The sequence below is a fragment of the Lutjanus erythropterus genome, chromosome 17 (genome assembly GCF_056507025.1).
Source record: "Lutjanus erythropterus isolate fLutEry1 chromosome 17, fLutEry1.hap2, whole genome shotgun sequence".
Taxonomy (NCBI): Eukaryota; Metazoa; Chordata; class Actinopteri; order Lutjaniformes; family Lutjanidae; genus Lutjanus; species Lutjanus erythropterus.
Genome location: NC_139333.1, coordinates 36,629,529 through 36,655,648, shown reverse-complemented (window position 1 = coordinate 36,655,648; position 26,120 = coordinate 36,629,529). Strand labels below are relative to the sequence as shown.

Here is a 26,120-nt window from a genome sequence, read left to right as displayed (position 1 = left end):
ACACCCCTCTGACTGCTCAGGCTGGTTATCAACACCATTTAACGAGCTAAAGTTAACGTTAAGGAAAACTTGGCCCGTTCTTCCTTGATACAGATGGATTCCATGGCAACGGAACGTCTGTCAAATTGTTCCCCAGCTACAATGATACACAGTGGTTCCTGGTCCTACTGCACTCAAATGACCTTTTGTAATTAATTCGACACGGTTTGCGTTGCTATATTTACTACTATTTTGTCTATTTTAAATCACAATTAAAAACCATAACACGTCAGTGGAGCAGAGAGAACAGACAGTAGGACAATTTTAGTCAGTTTAATGAGAAGCATTTTCATATATATCACATAACGGATTACATGTAACGGGATTATGTAGTCTGGATACAAAAAAGGTAACTATTCCATGACAGTTACATAAAAAAGACGTGATCAGATTACAGATACATTTATATTTGCATCTAAAACGATAGAACGAAATACATTACAGCAATTCACAGTATACAGTTGGTCAAATATGAAAACATGAATTACATCACGGCTGCCAATTACATCAGCCGACAAACTAATAAACCCAACATCAAATACAAAAAATATATGAGGCGAAACAATTTCACCATATTGTTATGGAGGTAGTCCAAATGTAACTGAAAGTTACATTACTTTAATATTGTGATACTTGGATTAGGTTACTGACTGCATTTAACTGTATCGGAATACATTTTTATAGCAGTAGTATGTTTTGTATATAGTATGTTTTCTTTCATCGTTGTTCTGCTATTTCTTGCACAGTTACTGCGTGTTACACGTCTGTGAGGCGGAGTTTTAGAGAAACACAGGAGTTTCCTGTCCGCGCGCCGCCGTATCATAAAAGAGGCGCGCGCGCTCACGCGGGTTCTAGAGATTCGCTTTAAAGGAGGAAGACAGAGACGGAGACAGAGACAGAGGGGCAGCATCACAACAGGTGTGTACTGTGGCTTTTCTTTTTATTAACTTGTGCTCTCTGTGTGTCACTGCCTCCACGAAGTGTGTCTCTGTTGTGTTGTGCTGCTGGAACAGTAACAGGTTGCTGACTTTCAGCATAAGAATACAGAGTCAGATATCCACGTATGCTTTGTATTAGAGATACTGAGGCTGTGATGGTGTACGTTGTTATAACATGTAACTGTTGATGTAAAGACCCATGCCTCGGTCCTCATGAAGGCCACCAGGTGTTGTTCGGTGGTCCACATCTGTTTTGTCGCATTTCTATCTTAGAATGGGCAACTATAGCCTTCATATACCTTTATATATAGACTTTATATCAAGAGGACCGACTAAAAAAGACAATTAACCGACTCAAGTAAAGATATTTTCTATTAAACGTCACACATTTATGAAAAATTAAAGAGCGAAAGCTCTCTACTCTTAGTTTTCAAACTATGTCTTGGAGTCTGGACTATAACATAAAAATTAGAACCCAAAAGTTTTCTTTCATCCGTCAAACCAGCTAACAACAATCAACAATAAGACAAACACGAATCATAGAAATAAGCGGAGTGGATGTTAAACTCTTGTTTCCTGATCTGGTGATGGGGTTCGCGTGTGATGCAACGAAACGTCGAAGTTTGTGGTACTGATGTAACGCAGAGGCAGAAGGACTGCGTACGTGCGCTCAGCTGCATCCCGGAGCTGATGATGTCACGACTCAACACCATCACTCCTCTTTGACTAAACCTGGAGACAACCTGAACCTGGACAAGTCAGCGGATATCCTCTATATCCGCAAAACAGCGCTGCAGGATCTCTTAAACAATGGAACTGAAATTTGACCATCTTTAAAAGTAAAAGGCAAATGAAAAAAAAAAAATCCTCCATACTGCTCGTCTGGCATAATCCAAGTCTCTGCCTTGGACTTGGATTACATCAGACAAGCAGTATGGGGCATTTTACGTTTTTATTATGTTGTTTTTTATGTTTGAAAACTGGTCACCCCTTTAAAGTATCCTTTCAGTTTCAATCACAATAAGATCGGAAGGAAGGTGTTGGTGTCAGAAGAGAAAAAATAAGAAACAAGGTGGTAATAAATTAGAAATGTAAGACTAAAAGTAAAATCATGAGGATTTTTCTGAGTTGTTCGTAAACACACCAGAAAGATGTTAGGATGTCAAATACTGTTTAGGGTTGGTCCCAAGTGTCTTGAGCACAGCAAAGTAATGACAAAATAAGGAAATCCAGGCAAAGGCCAGGCTCCCTGAATATACAATCGCCACAACACATTTCTAGTGGGTCATAAGTAATCACTGAACGAGATTATGTCCATATGAATCTATACATTATTTTTAGGAAAATGTTGCACATTATTTTTTGAGCCTAGATAGCTAAAGAAGAGAGAGAACTAAAAAGTAGTAAATCAGTTTAAATACTTACATTATAATGTACAAATAAACCATACACAAATAGACAAAACAATATACACAAATACATGTCAAAGAACAGGAAGGTTATATTTGATGGGTTATATATGCATAGTATACAAAGATACTGGTAATACTACCATAAGTCCAGTGTCCAATGTTGTCTCAAGAGCTAACATGCCAGAGAAAACAGACCAGTGTGACTGAGGGCACACAGGGAGCACAACAAGAACAGGGAGTTGTGTGATAAACAGGGTTGGGAGGGTAACTTTTGAAATGTATTCTGATACAGGTACTTATTGCATATTGTGAAGTATATAGTACAAGTATCACAATATTAAAGTAATGTATCTTGATTACTTTGTTAATTTTTGATTTCCTCACTATGAAATATGGTGAAATTGTTTATCCTAATATAATGTTTTATGTTTGTAGGTGGATTTTTTTAGTTTGTCTAGCTACTCCATCTTTTGCTGTGTACAATTTATAGATTGCTTGATCTAAAGACAAAAAATGTGATGGAATTTCCGTGCAGTGAAAGTATTTTTACACTAGAGGTCATGATAATGAATTAGCAACTGTAAGGTAAAAGGTTTTCACATGACACCATAGTGATGTTGAGACTTGTTACTTGTTGTCATCTGTATTGTTATTTCAAATTGTAATCCTGCTGAGATTTAAAAAAAAAATGTACCAATTTGGTTAGATATTTTCTGTATGTAACTGTAATGGAATACAGTTACCTTTTTGTATTCAGATTAAGTAATCCCATTACATGTAATCAGTTACTATCCAAGCCTGGTGATAAACTGCATGAGGCAACAGTGACAAATAAAAATGTTCTCTCTATTGTTGGATGACTAATCCTGTACAGGTATACAGTTATTACAAAAAATATTATTAATGAGTTAATTGTGATTTACACATCAAGAAGTTGTAGAGGAACATTATAATTCATTTGAAATTACATCTGTGTCCACCTGTTGAATGTAGGCTTTAGTTCAATATCCTCTCTGTCTTCTTTTCTTTTAGCTCTAGTTTTGGTCTCCACCAACTGCTAAATACTCCACCAAGTTCACCAGTTAGTCTCTAATTGTGTCTGTTTGCTGTTTGCTGATATGCAGCTAGTGTACAGTGGGTTCTTAGAGGTTCTTTTACTTTGAACCAGGGAACAAGAAGAGTAGGGGTGTCCCAATCCAATATTGATATCGGTCCGATGTTGTCATGTGATACATTGTAAATTCAGTGAAGCCTTTTTCCATAAAGCAGCTTTAAGTGATATTTTGTGTTTAGTGACCACATAAATTTGGTCTGCCCTCACAGGCAGGTCCCAGCATTCTCTAGATCATTTCCCACATGCTGTTTAAGAGAAACCTTGATTTTGTCGGTTGACATGCATTCTTCAAGGGATAGTTCACCCAAAAATTGTCAGTCATTATCTAGTCACCCTCATGCTGATTTAAGGTCTGATTTATTTTGTTAGACTGAAAAATGAAAAACACTGCCGGAGTGTCACAGGAACACGGTGCTGCAGAATGTCCCAAACAATAGAAGTGAGTTTTTAAACGGAAAAACAACCAAAGATTGGCTTGAGCGTGAGTAGATAATGACTGAATTCTCATTTTTGGGTGAACTAGCCCTCTAATCAGGACTCATGTCCTTAGTGCGGCAGTTGCGACACCTACTGATTGGTCAGGGCAGCTGCGCAGTGGTAGGTGGAGTTGGTGTCTATGTGCACACACACATGCAGTATAACATTCAAAGGCCTTTCATCTGCACATTAGGGAAGACAAATGATCCCTGTGTGTTGCTAGTGTATGTGTGTGTGTGTGTGTGTGTAAACATGTAGAATGTAGGGTCTTTTTTTAGAATGGTTGGTCATGGAAGGTGTCAAACATGTGGGTGGGCCTATGGGAGGGTGGATCTGAGGGAGGTACATACTAATGTAACTGGGTCACTGGGTACATGCATCTGCTGTATGCTTGCACAGCAGTACTTCCAGGTTTGTCGTGCTGTCACAATAGACACAGTTGGCTGAAAACTGGAGGACTCTAACCTTCATCACTGCACTGGTGTTTCCTGTGGTTGTTGTGGTGGCTATGCAGTGGAAGGTGAATTAGAGGTCACCCTCTTAGTGAAGCCTCTTACTGACAGGTGAAAAGAAGAACTTACCAGCTTCATGTGTCACAAATGTCGCACGTCTTTCTGAAGCCTCCACAGGTCAACAGCAGGTTAAGAAGTAACTGTAGTGGAGAGAGAACTTGACAGTCCAAATATTTCCATCTGATTGATGCAAAATTGTGATGTTCTCTAATCTTCATCATTTGAGAAAGAGAGGTGGGATTGAGTACTCATTCAAAATATGCTGGTTGTTGATGTAGTATACTGTATAAAGTTGCACAGAGGCATACAGTAGAGGCAGCATGTTGCTTGGCTGCAGGGAGTGTGAGGACAGTGACTGACAGTAATACAGTAAATGGATAAAATGCCGTAAACAGCTTTATGGATTCTCTTATTTTCCTGCAAGTTGTGGTAGCTCCTGCTTTTTTAAATGCTGATCACTAGAAAATATCAAGGAAGGATGAGCTCCATAAATCTCACCAATCCTGACATAAGCAATTCATAAGCAATGCAGCTTGAGGGAAAAAAAATCTATAATTTATCAGAAAACCAAACATCAGACTGTCAGACTCTGACCTGGGATATACAGTCAGTCCCTCCAGGAAGTTGCGATGTTGCGATTCACAACAGTTCATGTAAATTCAACCAGTACTAGTGAATTCTGTGTGACATTGCAATTTTGTCGAAACTCTTTTTTTGCAAATTTGACCTATAATTGTAGCTTCCTGCGAGGTCCACTAATTTTTCCATCTATATTTTTTTATTTTGCCATGGTTACTGAAAAGAACACATTTATCATTTTTATCATTGCTCTGTGCGCTTTTATTTTATAATTTCGTGCTGTATTTTGCACTCAAAAAAGATTTTGCTTCTTTGTGAAATACACCCTACGTGCACTTCTTCTTTTACAAGTAAAACATATTTTGTTAGAATTTTTGTAATTCTGAGACTTTATAGTAATGTTACTTGAAGACACAGAACAGTGGTTTTGTTCTGTTTAATGAATTATACAAAAAATCTCAACTTTCTTTTGCAGTTTTCTCTTGGTCCAACCATTTCATTGCAAAAAAAAAAAGCATTTTAAAAAAGGATTGTAACATGCACCACAATTTTTTTTAGAGAAGCTGCCACGAAATCAAGCATTTTAGGCTGCAACAATCCAAAAAAAGGCCTACGAAATCTTGGAGGGGCTGTACAGTGTGTGTTTGAAGATGATAACTCTCTTGTCACGTTTCTCATTGCATGACAAAGAACAAAGAGAGGAATATCTCATTTCCTCAAGAAAATTTAACAATCTTATCTGCTCCTTTGCAGTACTCAGTGTCAGTTTCCTCCATATATATATATATATATTGTAGGAGCCAAATATGTTGGTGAAACAATCCAGGGTTTAACTTGTAGTTCACTGTTTTGAACAGGGGGTGTTGCTGTACTATTCTCATGCTCAGGTGTAGAGGTAGGAGGGTTAGTGTTGTCATCAGGTCCACAAAGGCAAAAGGGTTTTTGATTGCTGCAGTGCTAGAATGTTTGTCACGCCATATGGCGAATGTTTTGGCCTTTTTTGAAACAAAGTTGACATTGTTCACAATATGCATGGAGGAAATAAAGTGTCTGCTGTAACACAGAACAACCTGAGCATACGGTAATCAAACTAAAAGTTGAGCGCGTCAACCAGGTCACTCCTGGGTTAAACATCTCAGTGGCTAAGTAATAGGCTAGCTTCTACATATATTATGTAGACAATATCTAACAGATAAGAAGAACATGACTAATTAACACATTTATAATATATATGTCAGCCTATCATTAGGCTGGGGCGGTATCAAGGGATAAGAAATTCTGAAGGTATGATTTTTAATACCATCATTGTGAATAAAGTTATTTAAAACATACTGTAGAAGTTGCAACTTTTTTTTATTTATGGAAAATAAAAATATAAAATTAAATGAATTTATTAAAAAGGGAACTCAGCCAACAGAAGAATTATTTGGAAGTAGAAAATAAATATTTGGTTGGTCATTTCTGCCCTATGGATATCCTAGCAAAACAATTAATGACTAGATGTGGAGTCATGAAAGTATTATCACATGTAACTTTATCTTGAGATGACTTCTTCCAACTGCAAAAGCAGTTTATTGGCCACATGATTTTATTCAATTGCCAGTCAGTGACTATTAATTGCACATAATGTGTTTACCCCACTTGACATGTCACTATATGCTGCAGCAAAGTAGCAGTATTTCCTGTTAATTTTTCTATGGCCATAAGTATTTAAACCCAGCAGGACTTTTCTAAGTTGGCTACTTTCTTACAAAAATACATATAATTGTAGGCTAAACAATGTCATACATGCTTACAATGACTATCACCAGCGCCTCAGTTTCTACTATGTTGTTATTTGTTTTTTACACAAATATTGTCATATACCATGTACTCCAGTGAAATGTAAGGAAAGTATGAAGGTATAACAAAACAGATACCACCCAAGACTACCTATCATCTATCATAAAGGATCAACAAAAACAAAAACCAAAAAACCTCTAAAAATATATGTAATAATTTCTATCACAAATAAAGAATGGGTCTTTGAGTCTTTTCCTTCCAGCTACTCGCCATTAGGGGTCACTACATCAAACACAGTGAATCACTTGCTGGCAAATCAGACCCCACCCAACTCAGCATGAGGGTATTTTCTCAAACTACAATTTGATGGTCAAAGGTCACTGTGACTCACAAAACATGTTTTTGGGCATAACTAAAGAATTAATGCGCTGATTATGACAGAATTTCACACAAATGTCTAAAAGCATGAAATAGTGAAGTGGTGACATCTTATATCCAATAGTTCAAAGGTCAACTTTGATGACATCAAATGTTCATCTCAGTCCTCTGTACTCCTCTGTAAAAATAGTCTTTAAGTGAAGACAACATGTCTTGATAAAATTTCCAGTATCATTACACAAGGGGGAGGTAGCTTCCTTCCACCATTACAGAATGTGCCAAAAAGGAAGCAAAGTCAAGGGTATTACGCTATGAGGCTGACAAATGTAGAACTGCAACATTAGCAGTGAGTGTTGTAATAGAGTATGACACAATACAAAAGCAGAAAGCAATAAAACCTATCACCTTGATTCTCAACTTTTATATAAACACACATACAAGAAACAAAATCCATTTTACTTTACAGAACTGACGCTGACAATATAGTGGGGCTGCATGATTTGGTAAAAAAGTCATATTCCAATTATTTTGACTGAAATTGCGATTATGATATGATTTCTGGAAATGATCAGTTTTGAATTACAGCATTTTCATGCTCACTAAAAAAAAAATAAAAATTGAAAAGCATAATATTTATTGAGATCTGAACCAAATAAACAAGTTTTCTTTCATCCAAAGAGCAAGATTTTTAGGCCAAAATTTTATTGCGATTGCAATTACTTACTGCAGCCCCACAATAGACTGTGAAAGGACTGTAGAGGTAAAATGTATGTGAGACAAGCATGGATTGTAGTGGTGAAGAGGAAGCTGACACAGTATCAATGATAAATCAGCCCCAGCAGATACCATGTTCCCATATTTACACTCTTCATTGCAACAAACACAATACACACGCTCTTCTATGAGAGTAAAATAATAGAATTGTTCATCCTGTCCCAGCTGGAGCTGGGTGACCAATAACTAATGCATTGATCAAAGTATTAGCCATGTACACACATATGATTTATGATTTTAAATAATTATGAGCATATTGGTTGACCTCCTAGCTCCTGGACATGACGATGGTATAAAATAATTCACAAAATCAACCTGAAGAGTTTGAGGAAATATGAAAGCCATATGACTTCAGGATAAGTATGTGCTTCTCCCATTGTATTTATACGTAAAAATCTTGCTATACAACCCTGCTGTAAAATGATAAATAAATCTCCTGTTTCTCATGTAGACCTCCACACAAGCAATCAAAGAGCATCATGGGAGGAGCAGTGGTGGACGACGGGCTTCCTGTGGTGAAGGCACCAGACGGTGGCTGGGGTTGGGCGGTGTTGGTTGGCTGCTTTGTCATCACCGGCTTCTCCTACGCTTTCCCAAAGGCAGTCAGTGTCTTCTTCAAAGAGCTGATCCGAGAGTTTGGTGTTGGCTACAGTGACACGGCCTGGATCTCATCACTTCTGCTCGCCATGCTGTATGGCACAGGTAGACAAGGATAAAGCACATGTCCGGTACTGGTTAACTATACCACACCACATATGTATAATGTATACGTACTGACTGATTGTGTTTTTCAGGCCCTCTGTGCAGTGTGTTGGTGAACAAGTTTGGCTGTCGACCAGTGATGATGGTTGGAGGGCTCTTTGCCTCTCTGGGAATGATTTTGGCTTCCTATGCCACCAGCATCATACACATCTACCTCTGCACTGGAATTATCACAGGTACAGTCAGAACATCCGTGCACACATAGGAACAAGACAAACATGGAACAGAGACAGATCTATTTACATGCATCCATATCCATTCTGTTAAGTCTGATGATTAGCTGCTTCTATTTTAGAGCTCTTTTTCATGGCAACAACATTAATGAGTTATTATGTATATATACATATATATATGTGTGTGTGTGTGTCTGTGTGTATATATATTCACATTTACGAAGGTGAAATCTGAGAATTTTGATTTTTTCTTAAAATACTCAAACTGATTAATCAATTATCAAAATAGCTGGCGATTAATTTAATAATCTATTAACAATTAATTAATCGTTGTGGCTCTACATGTTTGTGATGTTCCTATGTGCTCATGGTCTCTCTGACCTTTTCACTTGTGCCACCATCTGGCCAAAACCATAGGTAAATATCTGGTAAACTGATGGCCGGATTGCTGCTGTGTGAATTCACTTAGCACATTCCTACTCCTCAGGGGATGAACTTGAGCTTCACTGAAGCAAAGAGTCTGGAAATTCTGATATATGAATATTGATCTCATATCATGATCTTATTGACCAATATTGTCATAGTTGTCTGCATTATTGTGCTGTTGTCAAAATGCACTGAAACTGTTCAAACAGGACTGAAATCATTCCACCAAGTTTAATATTGAAAATCTCCATGATTTGAAATGACGCATTTCCTTTGCAGTGTATTTAGTGTAAGCTTTTCAAAGTGTGGTAATCATACATGGATTTAATGATAATTACAACTTGTAACAGTAATATCTCTACTCTGGTGTCACCTCCAGGTCAACATACACAATAATATGATATGCAGATACATCTGGATTTTGCTTAGTACATAAAGGCTGTTAGGTGGATCAACCTGTTTGATTTTAATGACCATATGATTTATTCTCCAACACCACTGTCGGGATAAACAACATTTCTTACACCACTACTAATAAGTCAGTGTAGGTCTTTTTAGGCACAGGATCAATTAGACAGTCACACTCTCATTTTCTGTAAAGAAATGTACAAACTGACATTTTTTCTAGTGCTGGGTAACTGTCTGTCCTCAGGTCTACGTCTGTAACGGTGCCTGTCTGTCCTCAGGTCTGGGTGTTTAACACTGCCTGTCTGTCCTCAGGTCTGGGTCTGGCGTTGAACTTCCAGCCATCTCTGATAATGCTGAATCGGTACTTCCGTGAGAAACGTCCTCTGGCCAATGGCTTGGCTGCAGCAGGCAGCCCTGTGGCACTGTGCTGTCTCTCCCCACTGGGACAGGTTCTCCAGTACGAGTATGGGTGGCGGGGGGGGTTCCTCATACTGGGAGGGATGCTGCTCAACTGCTGTGCCTGTGGTGCCCTCATGAGGCCCTTGTTGCCCCCTAAGAAGCCCCAGCAGCTGGATGAGGGCACAGCTGCAGAGGAGACGAAGCCCCAACCAAAGAAGAAATTGTTGGACTTCAGCGTGTTCAAAGACCGGGGTTTTGTCATCTACACCATTTCAGCCTCTATTATGGTGCTGGGTCTGTTTGTGCCCCCAGTATTTGTGGTCAACTATGCTAAAGGCCTCGGCTATGAGGACACTAAGTCAGCACTGCTGCTCACCATACTGGGATTTGTTGATATGTTTGCTCGGCCTGCATCAGGATTCATAGCAGGCTTGAAGTGGGTACGGCCCAGAAGTGTCTACCTGTTCAGCTTTGCTATCATCTTCAACGGCTGCACTGACCTCATAGGGTCACAGGTAACAATGCATGAATGAGTTCTATAATACAAGAGAATAGTGTAGAACATGCCTTTATGCCACAAAGACTGGCCAGGATTTGTAATTAGACTTACTATAGACTTAGCCAACTTTAAAGGAGACATATGTAATATATTTATCATACTAAATCATGAAATGTCCATGATATGCGATTAGAGATTTGAAATAATGGCTGCCCTGACAACACCACTACAACCAGCATTGAAATCTCCACTCCAGTCCGGAATGTCTGCTTTTGTTTGCCTGTTTCACATTTATTAGAGTTAAATTAATGCTGAATGTCAAATGAATTGATGAATCTGAATGAATCTGTTTATGTGTTGTAAAAACTCAATGATTAATCTTTTAGACAGAGCAGATGTTTCAATTGAAACTCCAGCTTCAGAGTATAAATGTGTTTTGTTTTTGGGATAATGGGCTTACTTCATTTTTGAGCAAGTGTACATTTTGGATTTGAAACTTTGCTTGTAGGCAACACAGACTGAAACAACCCTTACTGACCCATGCCCTAGTCCGTGTATTTCCCCAGTGTCACCGTGGCTACTGCATCTTGTTTAATGTTGTTGCCATGACTTCACAAACTCAATAGGAACAATTTCTGTTTCAGTCATACAGGTCCAAGACCTAATTGGTCCTACTGAGAGAAAACAGGACAAAAGGAAAAAAAATATAATTTAAAAATAGATTCCTGTAGATATTCCTGTAGATTAGACTGAAAGACAGGATCACAATGGAAATAATCCTTTTGATGATTTGTTTATCAGTTATGCAATCAATTAATCGTATAGTTAGGCTTGGGTACTGTGTGTGTGTCTGTGTGGCTGTAGTCTTTCCTGATCAACAAGGCCTGTTTCATCACCTGTATGTCCTCTATAAACCTGCTGTCGTGTTCAGAAATGTCCTGTTTTTATCCTTGCAGGCCACCGACTATGTGGGTTTGGTGGTCTTCTGTATCTTCTTCGGTATGTCCTATGGCATGGTGGGAGCACTACAGTTCGAGGTCCTCATGGCGATCGTTGGAACAGAGAAGTTCTCCAGTGCCATCGGCCTGGTGTTGCTGATGGAAGCTATTGCTGTACTAGTGGGACCTCCTGGGGCAGGTGAGAGCATGGAAGGACTGAATTTGTCTCTCCTAACATTTGTTCATCTGTGACTGTGCAATACCTAGAGCTCATTATCTTCAGTTTTACCCATTTTAAACAAAAACATGCAGATCTTTTAAAACTTAGTAAGTTGAAAACAATCTTAAGTGAATCCAGCCTCTAAGTGTTCGCTGCAATCGAATGTATGACTGTTCACCGTTTACCCTCTTTAAATTGTCCAAAAACAAGCTGCTACAGTATGGCCATACAGACTTCTACACACATCATCAGAATTGTTGGTCATAACTCAGTTTTCTGCTTTTTTTATGAGGAAGACATCTGGTTAACAGGGATCAATGCAAATGTAGCTAAACACTGTTTATTATTATTAATATATTATTATATTTACTGAACTATGACCATGTTTAAGCTGAGGTACAGTAGAATTTTTTGCTAAAATAGAGTTGATCCTGTGTAATCAGTTTCATTATTTTGTATTTCAAATGTTATTATAACTACCTGATGGAAAATAGTACTGTCTTCTGTTTCTGGGTGAAGATTCATGGTCACGTGTTGTTCATGTCACAACACTGAACTATGCAGACATTTCCTGAGGTCAAACTTTGCTGAGCAGCTGTTATAAAGTTTAACTGTGATTGGCATAGCTGTTTCAGAGTTATGAAACCAGTGATGTGACTGATTGAGAGAGTATGAATTAATCACATCACCTGCTGATCTATATTTACCTTCTCCCAGACCTTTTGCATTTTGTGCTGCTGCACATACATGAACCAAAATAGAAGGTGCACATGTAGACGCACAGTCAGTGCACCCTGGATACCCTCCCAGCCGGACAGCTGGCACTATGGATATGTGACCTACGCCTTGCACTTCAACTGAGGTTGCAAATACTAAGTTACGGATGCAACACATTATTTTTCACCCTTGTAGAACCCGACCTGTTCATGAGTCCAGCTTGATGAAAACTAACCATGCCAATCATGTACTATACTTGTACTCTCCCCCAGGTCGCCTCTTGGATGCCACCAACAATTACATGTACGTCTTCCTGTTGGCGGGTTGCGAGGTCACACTGTCAGCCATCGTCATCACCCTGGGTAACTTCTTTTGCATCAAGAGGAAACAGGAAGATCCAGAGGCTAAGATGGAGATGGCTGTGACTGCTGCAGAGAGGCAGGAGCTGAATGGTAAGGTGGAAGTGGAGGAAGAAGATGGAGGTGAAGAGGAGCCAAAGGAAAACGAGAATATAAATGTTGGTGCTGTGAAGATGGTGAAGGAGATGGGTGAGGAATGTAGAGAGGAAAAGACATCATTATGAAGATGAGAAAAGACACCTGTGCACCAAGTGGACACAAAAAAGTACTGAGAATGATCTGTGGCAAAGAAATGGAATGAGAAGCCACTCAGGGGGTGGGGTAGGGACAGAAAAGAGGCTATGAAAAGAGGGTTGATATAAGCCTTTAAATGAAAATCGCACTTTGATATAATGGATACAGAGCACAGCGGCTTCATTAGCTTTACCTGGATTGGTTCCAATGCAACATGATCATATTCTGTACATTACTGTTATCTTGGAGTTTAATGAAGAGTTACTGTAAGATACAGAGATAAGACCTGGGTATGATAACTTCTCTGCATTGATGTCTACTTAGAACAAAGAAATGTTGCATCTCTGTTTCAGCAGTTTTTCTCAGACAGATCCTGTGTTCTCCATTCAGGACTCAAGCTATCTACTTCCCATTTCCTTATGACTGCAAGTAAGTTGACAAAAAGTCTTAACCCAGAGTCCACTTACTGGCCTTTTCTCTCATCTCACTGTCACTAGTTGATGGCCTCATTCAGTTGGGAGGTGGGAGCCAATGAAATACAAATGCCTTGTTGCGCCACTTCAGGAGAGTTTACAGATATCGGTGCTTATTTTTGTCAGTGTTTATTTTTCTGACACCTTTTTACTTTCATTCCCAAATATCTGTGCTTTCAGCTCCTGACATTTTCAAAACAGACTTGATTGTTTAGTCTTAAAGGGGTAGTTCACCCAAAAATTTTAATTCATTATCTACTCCACCTACGCTGACTGAAGGTCGGGTTTATTTTGTTAGTCCATGAAACACTGCTGGAGTTTCACAGGAAAACAGAATCTCCCAAACAGTGGAAGTGAATGGTGAGCAGTATGGAGGCGTTTTATGTTTTTATTCTGTTGTTTGTGTACATTTGAAAACTGCCCACCATTCATTTCCATTGTTTGGGAGCCTGCAACACTGTTTTCCTGTGAAACTCCAGCAGTGTTTCCTTGGTGTTTCCACCAGTGCATATCACCCCAAACAACAAACAACAATCACATTTTTACTTTCATTCTTTGAACATGTCAGAGCCTGTACTTTTTCACTTTTACCAGAATGAAGAAGCTGAATTTACTTTTTTTAAAACTTAGTTACTTCCTTTTTTCTTTCTTTTTAACGTTTTCTTCGCACTTCTACTTGAGTAAAGAATGTGTGTACTCTTGCCACCTCCTGGTGGAGGGTGGGTGGGGTGATGCTTAGGTCACGTGATGACAAATTATCTCCATTACAAATGGGGACAATGTCATGAGTGTCGAGCACTCTGGAAGAAGCTAGTAAGTGGACCTTGTGTTAAGAATCTGTCAGACTTTTGTTCCCAAGTTCAAGAATGTCTTTTCACATTCAAATTCAAGTAATAATACTTATTTGCTGCACTTTTTTTGCTTAATTTATCGCAATTATTTATTGACATTGTCACAATAGGACAACAACTCACATTCAAAGCCTGGTTGTAATAATAAATGAAGATTTGGGGGAGTCAACATGTACCCTGGCAGCTCAGTTACATACTGTAGCTGTTCACACAGTGTTGAAATTTCAAATTTAAAAGTCTTTCTGTTGTGTTGTTTGTTCAGTGGTTGCTTTGTGCTACTTTCTCAGACAGGTCAATTGCTGCCTGATGCATTTGCCTTTGGGATAATGGAACAAACTTGGATTGTAGTGTTAGGGCAGTGTAGTGGTGCATACACTCTGCTGATGACTGTGTGTATGCAATACTGCGAGCTGCTGTGTTGTGTGTTGGCATGATGCCAGATGCTGTGATATATGTACTCTGTGCCTTCTGTGTTTAATCTTACAGTCAACAGGCCAACACAAGAAAGCAAGCCCTTCTTGCTTTAGTCAAGAAATGTAGCACACACCTACTACACTTACACTGCTTTTTTTCTGAGTGATATTTTACACAATATTTGGCATGTGATGTCTTTTTTCCCCAAATAAATCTGTTTTCTGTTGACAAAAATGACATAAATTTGTGCTACAGATACCATTTTTCCCTTCTGATACCAAAGTTCACTTTATGCACCAGCTGATAGCAAGCATTGATACAATGCTAGTGCATTAAATGTTTTAACAGCTTTATAGTATTAATAGAAATGGGCAGTATTTCAATGAAATGTATTTTGTTCCAAAAGGACTCTTGCACTCTGTCTAACTTGCAATGTAACATTTATTTGCAGCATTTCGGTACCAGACCTTCATCAGGCAAACATTTGTGTTAATGAGAGGCTTAAATCATCATCTTAAATATGGAGTGGTTGTCAATCTGTAATCAATCACAATACCCAGGTGCAAAAAAAGGGACAGAAATATCAATGGGTTAAATGAAACAGTGTATGATAACAATTGTAAATGTATCCCTAAAAGCTTTGAATGGTAAATATATAAAGGTTAAATCACACTCTCAAAAAATATACAAATTGCAAAACAAGTTTATAAATCTGACATTCGCAAATGTTGCAGGTTACATTTATATATCATGTCATGAAAGTCTGGTACTGAAACGTTGCAAATAAATGTTACATTGCATAGACAGTGGTCTACAGAGGTCTACTTATCCCTCTGTTACACACCTGTTTCATCTAATAGATGTGTGTTCTTTTGTTCTAATTAAATGTATTTTAAATGTGTATATTATTTTACTGATGAGAGGAAAAAACAAGAGCCTGTTAATTTTGCCTAAATTCACTCAGTTTCTCTCATTTAAGATGGCTAAAATGTCCAATGTTGTTTTCCTGATAAGAGGAAATAAAAACAGTGAGATGACCTGTTAGCTCAGCTTAAATACATTTATCTCTCATTTATATTTTTAGCGTGTATATGTTTTTGAATAACATGTCAAGATAATATAAGGTGATGTAGAAATGGCAGTGAAAATGGTCAGGAATATTCTTATTGATAAGGCCTATTGTAAATTGGGTGGTTCCATTTAGGCTGTAAGCCTGAACTGAGAGCTACAGGTGATAATGTCAATAATATCCACAATGCAGTCACAAGACAACAAGACAAACCTGTCCATTGTGCACACATGGTGTTAAATGGCTGATTGGTAATTAAATTTTACACATTTTCTTGTTTGAAAACAAAAACTAAAACACGTGGTGGGTACACAGATTTGTGACATGGTCATAACCCCCACCACCAGTGTAGTGTTGTGCGTGCTTGTATTTAAATTAAAGACATTTTCGATACCAGTATTTGCAATTTGTACTTTGATACATTTGATGACCAAGTATTTGTACTGAACAACAAGATACTTTCTGATGTATTTGTGTCCATCTCTATTATTATTACTATTCACCCTGCATCAGTGTGATGCAATTGCTTTCATTATTATATGGTCTGGCTCACGGTTAAAACCTTTGTAAAACGTGAAGAGAGAATGAATACCTTAAAACACAACTTCACCATATTGTAGGAAGAATATGGTGAATGGGACATTGCTAGGAAGTTGCAGGGCTCCATCTAGGGGTTAATAAAATATGTAATACCTGATCAGTAAATAGACTTGTTGCTGCTGTCAGTACCAAACAGCCCTAGTCTGTGCCAGTCAGCAACAGATCTACATGCACATTGAATATGGCAGCACCAGGCTTCAACACTGACCACTGAATGGATGGCTGAATTCTTCAGGTGATCTACCTTATTTGGAGATAGTGAATCAGATTTACCAGCTGTTGTATAAATGGGGGGAAACCTCATATGTACAGATGAAAGTCTTAAAAATTGTTTGCACCTTTCTAAGGGTTTCTTATAGCACCCCCTTTTGATCATTGAAGTCAAGTGATGCATTCACTAGCAATATAAATGAACAACACAAAAGCCTACAAGTAGTTAATTTATTTACAGTTTAAGTACACAAATACAGTGGCAAATATAAATGTGAGAAAGTAAATCTTGCTGATCTGGTTGCTTACATAATTCCATAGGTGTAGAGCGGCTGACCAAAGAGGCCAAGGGTCAAAATCAAAAACTTGAATGAACAGCCGCAAGAATGGATGACAACAGGCATGAAAGTTATCCATCACAGCCAGGGTGTCAGAGGAGTTTAAATATAAAAAACCCAAAACACTGCTGCTGCAGAAGCCTGTGAAACAACAGTCCGCTTTCCTCTCAACACAATCATTTCAATTACTGTTTATGGAAAAGGATTCAGAAAGAACGCAGTTCTGTGTCTCACATTCAGTGTGCCCTTACCACAGCTGTCTGCCCCTCACTCCATGTGGCACACTGATGGGAGACTACAAACTTGCAGCAGCAAGGTTCCTGGACCAAGCTTAGAAGTCATGTTTAGACCCATCCCTAAAGGTCAGTGAAAACATTTACACATTGATATTACAAGTAGTTCACAGCTTCAAAATAATACAAATAAGGAGAATGAGAATGTTTATCTGTACACAGTGAATGGACATCTGGTAAAATATGTCAAGATGATGCCCCTGCCCCCTCAGAAAGTGCACTTGTTTCGTACAGAACACTAGGAAAGAGAACAGGGCTCATTGGACAGTACACCAGAGCCTGGAGGTGAACAGACAACAACTAATGAACAGTGAATATACAACCTCCTGCACCCAAGACACCAAAGCCTGTGTTTGGTATGTTTATGGGTTCAACTAGCACTCGAGCATCCACATGTGACTCAGACAGCTCACCTCTAAACATGCAAAGAAGTATTTCTTTTAATTTCATACAGATGGGTACAGAGTTACTGAAGGAAGCTATCAGTGGTGGTGATTATTAAAAACGGGAGAAGTGGCTGGTGGGAGGAGGAAATGAAAACTGCAAGTACCAATGAAAAGCATCACAGCCCAAAAACTACCCATATATATACACACGCGCACGCACGCTCGCTCGCACGCACACACACACACACACACACAATGAAGAGCTGCTGGTTCAGCTTGATGCACCGTACTGCAAAACAGAAAGAAAAGCCATTTTATTGATCAGGTATGAACTAGCAGACAGTGACAGTGGAACTGTCGAGTCATCAACGACTTAAGTTTCCACAGGAAGGAGGAGCCAGTGGCGTTTTCATCAGTCAGTCAGTGTCTCAGAAAAGACTGCTGGGTTGCCATGTTTGCCCTGGACAAAGCACTGCCCATTCAGAATCTGGTGGTGCTGGGGTAGTGGTGGTGGGTGAGCGGCAGGGGGCAGTGTGGAGGGTTGTGCAAATGTCTCCTGAAAAAGTGGACAGAGAACAGTCCTGCCATCTGACACCCTTTAATGTTTTGGGAGGTCAGACGAACAACACAGAGAGAGAGAGAGAGATATTGTACAAGATTCTGAAGGCATCAGTGCTATGAGCAGTCATTCAGAAAGCAGTTCGTGCTGAGTCAGAAGCTGGCTTCCAATGGTAGCTGTAGTTGTAATTCATAGTGGTGGTGGTAGTATTAGTATGTCAGATTGCTTCAGGGCTTGGTCCGCCAGGTTGCATTGTTGGGGCTCATCGAGGAGCTAGAAGATGGAGACCAGCAGGCGGTACACCAGACACCATCTAGAGGAAACACAGGGAAAGAAGCTGGAGGGTCAAAACAAACAAGCCTACATGTGTTCTAAATAAATGGACTGAAGAGAATTGACTTTATTTTCTTGCACTGTATATGCATTAACACTTGGTATCACAACAGAAGAACAGTATTTCCTTTGGAAATAAACAGTCCATCGCTCCTCTACCACTGCCTTGATGGGTTAGTCTGTGTTATCAAGAAATCCAAACTAACTCTTTAAAACACCAAACACAATATTGTACAGTATACTGATACTACTCTTGCTGCTCTCCAAACGGGGTGTGTCAACGACCATCTATTGCTGGCAATTACTTCATTAGGAGGAAAAAAAGTGCTTCTGGATAAACATGTATAAAATGCAGGTACAGTACAAATGCATTTCCAGGTAACCTGAAATCCATAATACTCATGTTCACTCCAGAAATAGCTTGGGCAGTATAAAAGTATGCCAGGGTATTAAGACATCCTGACAGTGTGATTTTCAGTACAACCATTAACAGATGATCCTCTTTCTATTAAACTCATGGTGATTACGCCACCAGGGGTCAGGCAATGCACAACAGTCCAGCTGAGCAGACAAACATCATTTTCATGAGAGCATGGTGTCTTGGGGATTAAGTTACAGGACTAACTAATTAAAAAGAAGAAGCCTCTGCCCCTGTTTTTGGATTATTTTAGATTCAGATGTGTACAGAGACTGCACTGTAAATTTACAGATTATGTTTGAGTTCGTCAGTGAATAAAGACTGCAGCTTCTCAAGACATAAGATGAACTCCTGCGTGTGTGTGCATCGTTTCCTAACTGTGGGAACAGTGCTGCTATGACACTGTGGGAGTATTAAGTACAGTGGAGTATAATGCAGTTGAGCCATTTTACACAAGTTTTTAGACAGATATCTATCTATCACTTACCCTTATAAAGGGTCAAGAGGGTATGAAAAATGGCTGCCACCCAAGCCTACTCCATAAGCTACTTTATCAAAAGAAATGCACAACATGTAACCAGGGATGGCTGTTTGGTGCTAGTAACAGTTTCCCAATATTTTCAGGCTGTAGAAAATATTTTTCGACTTATTTTCAATGACTTGTATTGGACAGTGAATACATTTTATAAAAACATGCATAAATACAGCTGTAATGGACAGAACAAGCTCCCACGAGTCTTACAGCATAAGGCAGAAAATTTGAAAAAAAATGTATGAAACTAAAAATCTAATAAAAAAAGTCAAGGAGTGTAATGGTTGGCAACTTTATCTGATTAGCTTTGAATTTATGGTAATTACTCTTCAACAGCATTGTATATTAATGAGGGATGCAACAATTTACCAACTTGTGACCTGAACTGCACAGTTTTCGTCTTAACTGACCATGATCAGTGACCAGCTGCTCAGTGTCAGATATCTGATTCTGTACCAGTCAAATTTACACACCTGTCACACAATGGTCACATCATGCACACAGCAGAGGCAGTAACATCACAGCCATATTCAACAGTGTTGGTCACAGCCACACATACATGTGTTAGCATGTTGTCACCGTGCATAAGAGGAGCAGTAGACTCTAAAAACATGATGAAGACAAGAGACAGTCTGCAAGTCTAGAAGGCAGTGCTGTCACACCAAGATAATCTTTATAGTTCTTCAGGCTATTATCCATCCATCCTAAGTGTCCAAAGTATGCTGTGTATTTTTTACATAATCTCTTACTGAACTGTGACTATAGATGCTATTACTTCAATCTTTATTTCCTGAATTGGTTTGTTTTTGTGGGGATCCACAGTAAAACCTGGAGTGAACCATTTGAGCTCTTTTGTGATTATAAACTGGATTGGACAGAACTGTTTCAGAAAAACGGACTTTACCGAGTGGACTGATTTTTAAATGCACTAGGGTCTGATGCCCAAGGTGATGTCTTCAAGTGTCTTGTTTTGTCCACAACCCAAAGATTTTTCAGATTGAAGTAGCAATGTCTGTATGCAAACATGCAACCTGATTCTGTTTGATTGTGAAGTTACAACAACTCCACTGCTTCCTCCATGATACTTTTCTATGTAGGCCATATGCAGATTGCAGACATTGGGCACATGCCTGTCAGTTTGGAATGTTTCTGATTCAATTACATATACACAATGGTAAGAACCAACTTGGTCAGTGCGCATGTTTCATGAATCAGAGGGTAAAGTTTGTGTAGGAACTTGTGCACAGTAACAACATTTCTAAGCACGTTAGTGAATAAAGCCCAATGTATTTCACTGAGCATGGATGTTCATTGAACATTCTACTTTTACCAGAGGAATTTTTATTAAATTTGTTTGCCCTACATTAAGTAATACACAAGTCTAATACTGATATTGATATATCGATAAATACTGACACTAAATATTTGAAATGCTTTCCAGAATTATATTTCTCAGTACCGATACTATGTTACGAGCTGCATTTTGTCTTCTCTCTTCACTGCGACAGCAAATTGACACACCTTGCTGCAGTACCCACATAGTCCCACCTCCTCTCACTAACTCACAGTGCTGTCCTCTAGAAAAATCAATAAACATCTTTTAAAAACTTGGCAATTAATTTAATAGTTGAATGACATCTAATTGATTAATCACCTAACTGATGTAGTTCTATAGGTAAAACAATACTAACATATCAAAGCTATGTTGAAACAATAATTGGCCTCCATTGCTGGCTGTTAAGAGAACCCTTTGGAGAGTGCACCAGCCATCAAGGAATTCACAGTCCTCATTCTGTGTGAAATGCAATCTTAAAGGGATAGTTCACCCAAAAATTAAAATTCCATCATCATCGCCTCACCCTCATGCCGACTGAACCTCGGGTCTTGTTTTCAGTCCACAAAACACTGCCGGAGTTTCATGGGAAAATCGTATTGCAGAATCTTCCAAACATTTTAAGTGAATGGTTTTCAAACAAAAAAACAAGAAAAGAAAAAAACATAAAATGCCTCCATACTGCTCATCTAGTTTAATCCAAGTCTGTGTGAACGTGGCTCAAAGCTGAGAAACTAGTGAAGATTCGGGCTAGGTTTTTTTGGTTGTGATTTGAAAACTGGTCACCATTCACTTCCACTGTTAGGCCAATTTTGCAATGCTGCAATGCTGTTTTCCAGCAGTGTTTTGTGGACTAAAAAATTAAACCTGAGTAGATACTGAATTTTCATTTATGGGTGAACTATCCCTTTAAGGTCAGTTGAAGCTAAGATCTCTTTTCCAATGCAGGATCTTAGCAACCTGTAGCCTGAAGCTTCACATGATACATGCCATTAAAAAGGCAACACCTTACAAAAATCATTTTTATGTGCTGCTTGATAGGTGAGTGCAATGCAGTTATGGGACAGCCAATTGTGGGTAAGTGCTACTAATATAAGTCTTTTTTATAGATCTACTGTACATGTAATGAAATTTAATGTCAGTATTGTTAAATTAAAAGAAGAGTCCCATCCGAGGTGGGAGGTCACAGAATGGATCAGAAACAGCAGCAGACTGCTCCAAAGCCGGGGCTTCTCTCAGGACACGTTGCTTCCCTGAACAATGCACCAGCAGCTGTCTCCGTTTCTGGTTTATATGGTCAAAAAATATCTGTGTCTTGAGTCCCTCTTGAATAACAGGACAGAGAAGTGAAGAGGCTTTTTTTCCTTCAAGAGAAAATATAGCAATGCAATACTTGTCTTGCTGCACTATTTCTAACAAAACAGAGCTGACTACTGCAAATGTTTTGTGTGTTTTTTTTAAAGTTATGTTTTTGGGCTTTTTTTATGCCTTTATTGGATAGGACAGCTGAAGAGCAGACAGGAAACAGGGTGAAGAAAGGGGGGATGACACACAGCAAAGGGCTGCAGGTGGGAGTTGAACCAGCGGCCGCTGCAGAGGACCAGCAGTCTCAGTAGACGCTCTACCAACTGAGCTATAGGGCCGCCCCAAATGTTTTGTGATTTTGAAAGCATTACCTACCTACCTGAAAGATACTGAGAAACATAATTTAATTTTAAACATACTCCCAAACAGTCCCCACAAAACAATCTACAGTTTACATGGACAAATACAGTACATTGCAGCAAAACACGCATCTAAAGCAGAACACAATGGCTGCACCTTAAGTTAGAGGTTGTTAGGTACCTATAGTGGTTAAGGCCCGTATGAGACTTCAGCAGTCTAAGCAGGTCAAATCAAATGATTGTCTTTGTCCTGGTAGTTGTTTGTAGGTTCATTGCCAGTGTTTTATTCAACAAACCTACAGTAAGTGCAACTACCAAGACATATCCCCCTCTGGCACAGCAAGTAAACACTGTCTGTGCAAACACAGAGAAAATACTGTACTAAAAGACAAGAACATAGACTGAGTTTAGCCTGTTTCTCCCCCATAAAGCACTTTTTGAACAACTGATAACATGCTCTCAGCCACAGCCATGAGAAAGCTGAAAGCTGACTTGCAAACAAGTAGCTTCATAACATGCAAGTGTTTAGTGTGAAAAACCAGGGAGGCAGAAATCTGTAGGTGAAACAACACCAAGCAAGGCTGGACAAGTAGATGAGTGGAGGCAGGTATATCCTTTTGGATGCCATAGCTGTAGGCCTACCAACTGATAGATGTGGCCTCAGACATCAACAGTGCAAGCAACAAGCCACAGGCACAGACCTGATTAAAGGGGCATTACGTCAACCCTGAGTAGGCATGAGGGAGTTATAGGCTCTGATGCACTATGATGCATAATCCACTCCAGTTCTCAGAGGACTGCACCCTCCTGTTTAGAAAAAGTCAGTATTTGACTGTTCAATGAGACTTAAGACTGGTACAATGCAGCCATTATGTCAACAGACAGGGAGATGTACTACATAACAGCTGTGATAGTATTGTGTAATATGACATCAATAACTGGCTGTTCAAGTTGAGTCTCATTTTCAAACCGGATATCCAGCTTACTGGTGAGTGACTGAACGTCTGCAGTGTGTGCAGTCTGATTCCAGGTACAGCTACATTTGTATTGGCATGAACTTGTTAATGTTGCTGGTTTACTAATAACCACCATTCTTGCACCCCTTGTTGATTTAAAGAATTTGCTTCAGATCAAATGCCGGACACTAGGATGAAGAGAAACATGCTGGAACCACAACTGAACACAAGATTCTGAGGCAGCCCAGTGTAGAACTGGAGTTTAGACCCATGCATCCCTGGTGTTTTAGGGATGGGACTCACCCAGTGTTGCCGCCGTCACACAAGGACGTGGCGAGCGTCTACTTGGCGTGATGCTCGTAGGGAATGCTATTCTGAGGTTGGGGGAAGGGAGAGAGAAGGCCCAATATGTCAGAACCCAGTAAAAACCCACATCGTGCACCAACCATACAACTAGAGAAAAGTTTTCTAACTAGAGATGTCTGGCTGGTGTGCTGACAGATGAGTATCAAGACTTTTGTCTGCAGCTCTGGATCTTGTGTTATGGGAGTCTTCTTTAATGCTCCTCACATCAGTCTTTTGTAAATCACATTAACAAAAACACCATGAGCATCAATCTCCAGTAATCACAGACTAACATTGAATGACCTTAGGAACTAGCAAGAGACAGAGTTCCATGAAGACAAAGCTTAATGAATATACTTCTCCCTGCTGCTAGCTACTGGAAAGCTTTGAAAGCCCAGCTTTCACCTGCGTATTCAGAAGATTTCTACTTTAAGTCTAGCTTAGAGTGAGGTAAGCTACCTAAGGTAGATACAGAGATTTTTCTTTCTGCCCATGCTAGGGGTTAGAAGAACTAAGAAAGATGATGTGTCTCAGTGGTGTCTTGTACCTGTGAGGTGGACATGCGAGAGGTATCCTGCCGTCCTGTTAGATCTGACGATGATACGTTGACAGGAGCACCACGGTGCAGTCGCATGCTGACCTTTCGTTCACGCTCCATACCAGACACTTGTCGGGGGGACGTGTTCGCTAGAGATCAGAGACCAAAAACAAACACCATCGTCAGCATCATCTTCCTTGAGGGAATGGATATCATGAGAGGATTACTGAATACTTTCCCATCTGCATCAGATTTTCCACAAACAGCCCTGATCACTGTTAGCAAGTTTTTGATTCAAGTGCCTGAGTTTGCCTAAAATATTTCCACATCTTGTTTAAGACAACCCCCCGCTCCAAAACAAACTAAGTGAAACTGCACTAATGCTGCCAAAAAACAAACAGCTCCATAATATTGTTTTATATGACTATATCTAAATACAGAATAAACTGACTGAAATCAGGGAATTTGTGGCACCTGACAGTTTTGATATGGCCTTCATAAAATATAGAACAATCTTCATATTACTTATTTCCACAATTTTAATGTTTTTACTACAGAAAAAAGCACATATTGTGAAGCACGGAATACTAGCCTTGAAATCTTTGAATAAAGGTAAAGGTCTTTTTTTATACAACATACAGTGAGATTCAGGCCTTTGCATTCAATCCATCCTAGTATTAGGAGTGGCAGGCAGCCACTGTGCATACATGATTTTGATGATGGAGAAAAATGGAGAACCAGGAGGACAGGGAGAACACGCAAACTCCACACAGGAAGGTGCTGCCCAAACCAGGATTTAAACCCAGAACCTTCTTTGTGTGACGCCCCAAGTGCTGAGTCCTGCTCCACTGTGCCTCCTGATTTTTGCAGTATTTGGTTCAGGATCATGCCACATTTAAAGCTGTGGAGTGCAAAGCGGCCCAGACAGGGTGGAGTGAACTGACCTGTGTGTGAGGTGGGTGTTAGCGGTGTGGGCGGGGCTATGTCCTGGGTTCCTCGTGGTCGTCCTGATGCAGCAGGGAGTCCTCTGGCACCTGGGTTTCTGCCATGCCTAAGCCTGTCCTCCCGGTCCCGGCGCTCTCTCTCTGCTTCCTCTGCTGCACGGTTGGCTCCCTGTGTACAACAACAACAACACATAATTAACAAAAACAGAACCGGTTCCCCTTGGTGACACTGCAGGAAAGGAAGACGTTCACCATAGGAATCATCTTCTGGGCAACATGGATATTTGTACCAAATTTCACAGCAATCCGTCCAACAGTTGTCCAGATATTTCAGTAAAAGTCAGAAATGTCAACTTGATGGTAGTACTAAATTAATCATTAGCATCATCCTTTTGGGATCATGAACACTATTCAAAAGTTGAAAGTCAATGTCAATGAAAAACATCAGTTCATCAAATAGTTGAACAAAGTGAGTCACTTTGCCATCCCCACAGCCATGTTAAAAAAATCTAGCTTTAGATGAAGTTCCTGAGCACAATTAGTAAGGGTACTTACTTATCTATACACAATGTTATTATTAATATGATATGGTGGGATTTTTAGTCAGCGCATTTGCCCTGCCTAAATGTTGTTTCAAAGGCTTTTCCATAATAATAAAGATAAAACCCTGAGGGAAAATAAGCAACACAGCATGAAATGATAAATTGAAAAATATAGGCAAAAC

At 39.4% G+C, this 26,120-nt stretch overlaps 2 protein-coding genes across 5 annotated transcripts in view; one reads left to right on the top strand and one right to left on the bottom strand.

Annotated features, from left to right (window-relative positions):
- Positions 1 to 860: 860 nt before the first annotated feature.
- On the top strand, positions 861 to 13,974 carry slc16a3b (solute carrier family 16 member 3b). The gene is made up of 6 exons (XM_084741042.1): positions 861 to 957; positions 8,457 to 8,707; positions 8,800 to 8,943; positions 10,087 to 10,688; positions 11,629 to 11,809; positions 12,820 to 13,974. The coding sequence occupies exons 2-6, from the start codon at positions 8,485 to 8,487 to the stop codon at positions 13,128 to 13,130; spliced, it is 1,461 nt and encodes a 486-aa protein (XP_084597168.1). The 5' UTR covers positions 861 to 957; positions 8,457 to 8,484; the 3' UTR covers positions 13,131 to 13,974.
- A 3,000-nt stretch (positions 13,975 to 16,974) lies between these two features.
- Positions 16,975 to 26,120, bottom strand: part of csnk1db (casein kinase 1, delta b) — a 31,064-nt gene continuing 21,918 nt past the window's right edge. For 2 of the 4 annotated variants that reach the window (XM_084741425.1, XM_084741423.1), the window contains exons 7-10: positions 25,397 to 25,565; positions 24,462 to 24,601; positions 23,873 to 23,943; positions 16,975 to 18,646 (exon numbers count right to left, since the gene is read on the bottom strand). In XM_084741425.1, coding sequence (XP_084597551.1) covers positions 23,911 to 23,943; positions 24,462 to 24,601; positions 25,397 to 25,565 — 342 coding nt within the window. In that variant the 3' untranslated portion in view covers positions 16,975 to 18,646; positions 23,873 to 23,910. The remainder of the gene's footprint in view (positions 18,647 to 23,872; positions 23,944 to 24,461; positions 24,602 to 25,396; positions 25,566 to 26,120) is intronic. The other 2 variants (XM_084741424.1, XM_084741422.1) reach the window with 1 other exon arrangement.

Coding starts and splice junctions, on each gene's coding strand:
- slc16a3b (XM_084741042.1), top strand. CDS start 8,485: ATGGGAGGAGCAGTGGTGGACGACGGGCTTCCTGTGGTGAAGGCACCA. Junction 8,708..8,799: donor CGCCATGCTGTATGGCACAG/GTAGACAAGGAT, acceptor TGTGTTTTTCAG/GCCCTCTGTGCAGTGTGTTG. Junction 8,944..10,086: donor CTGCACTGGAATTATCACAG/GTACAGTCAGAA, acceptor GTCTGTCCTCAG/GTCTGGGTCTGGCGTTGAAC.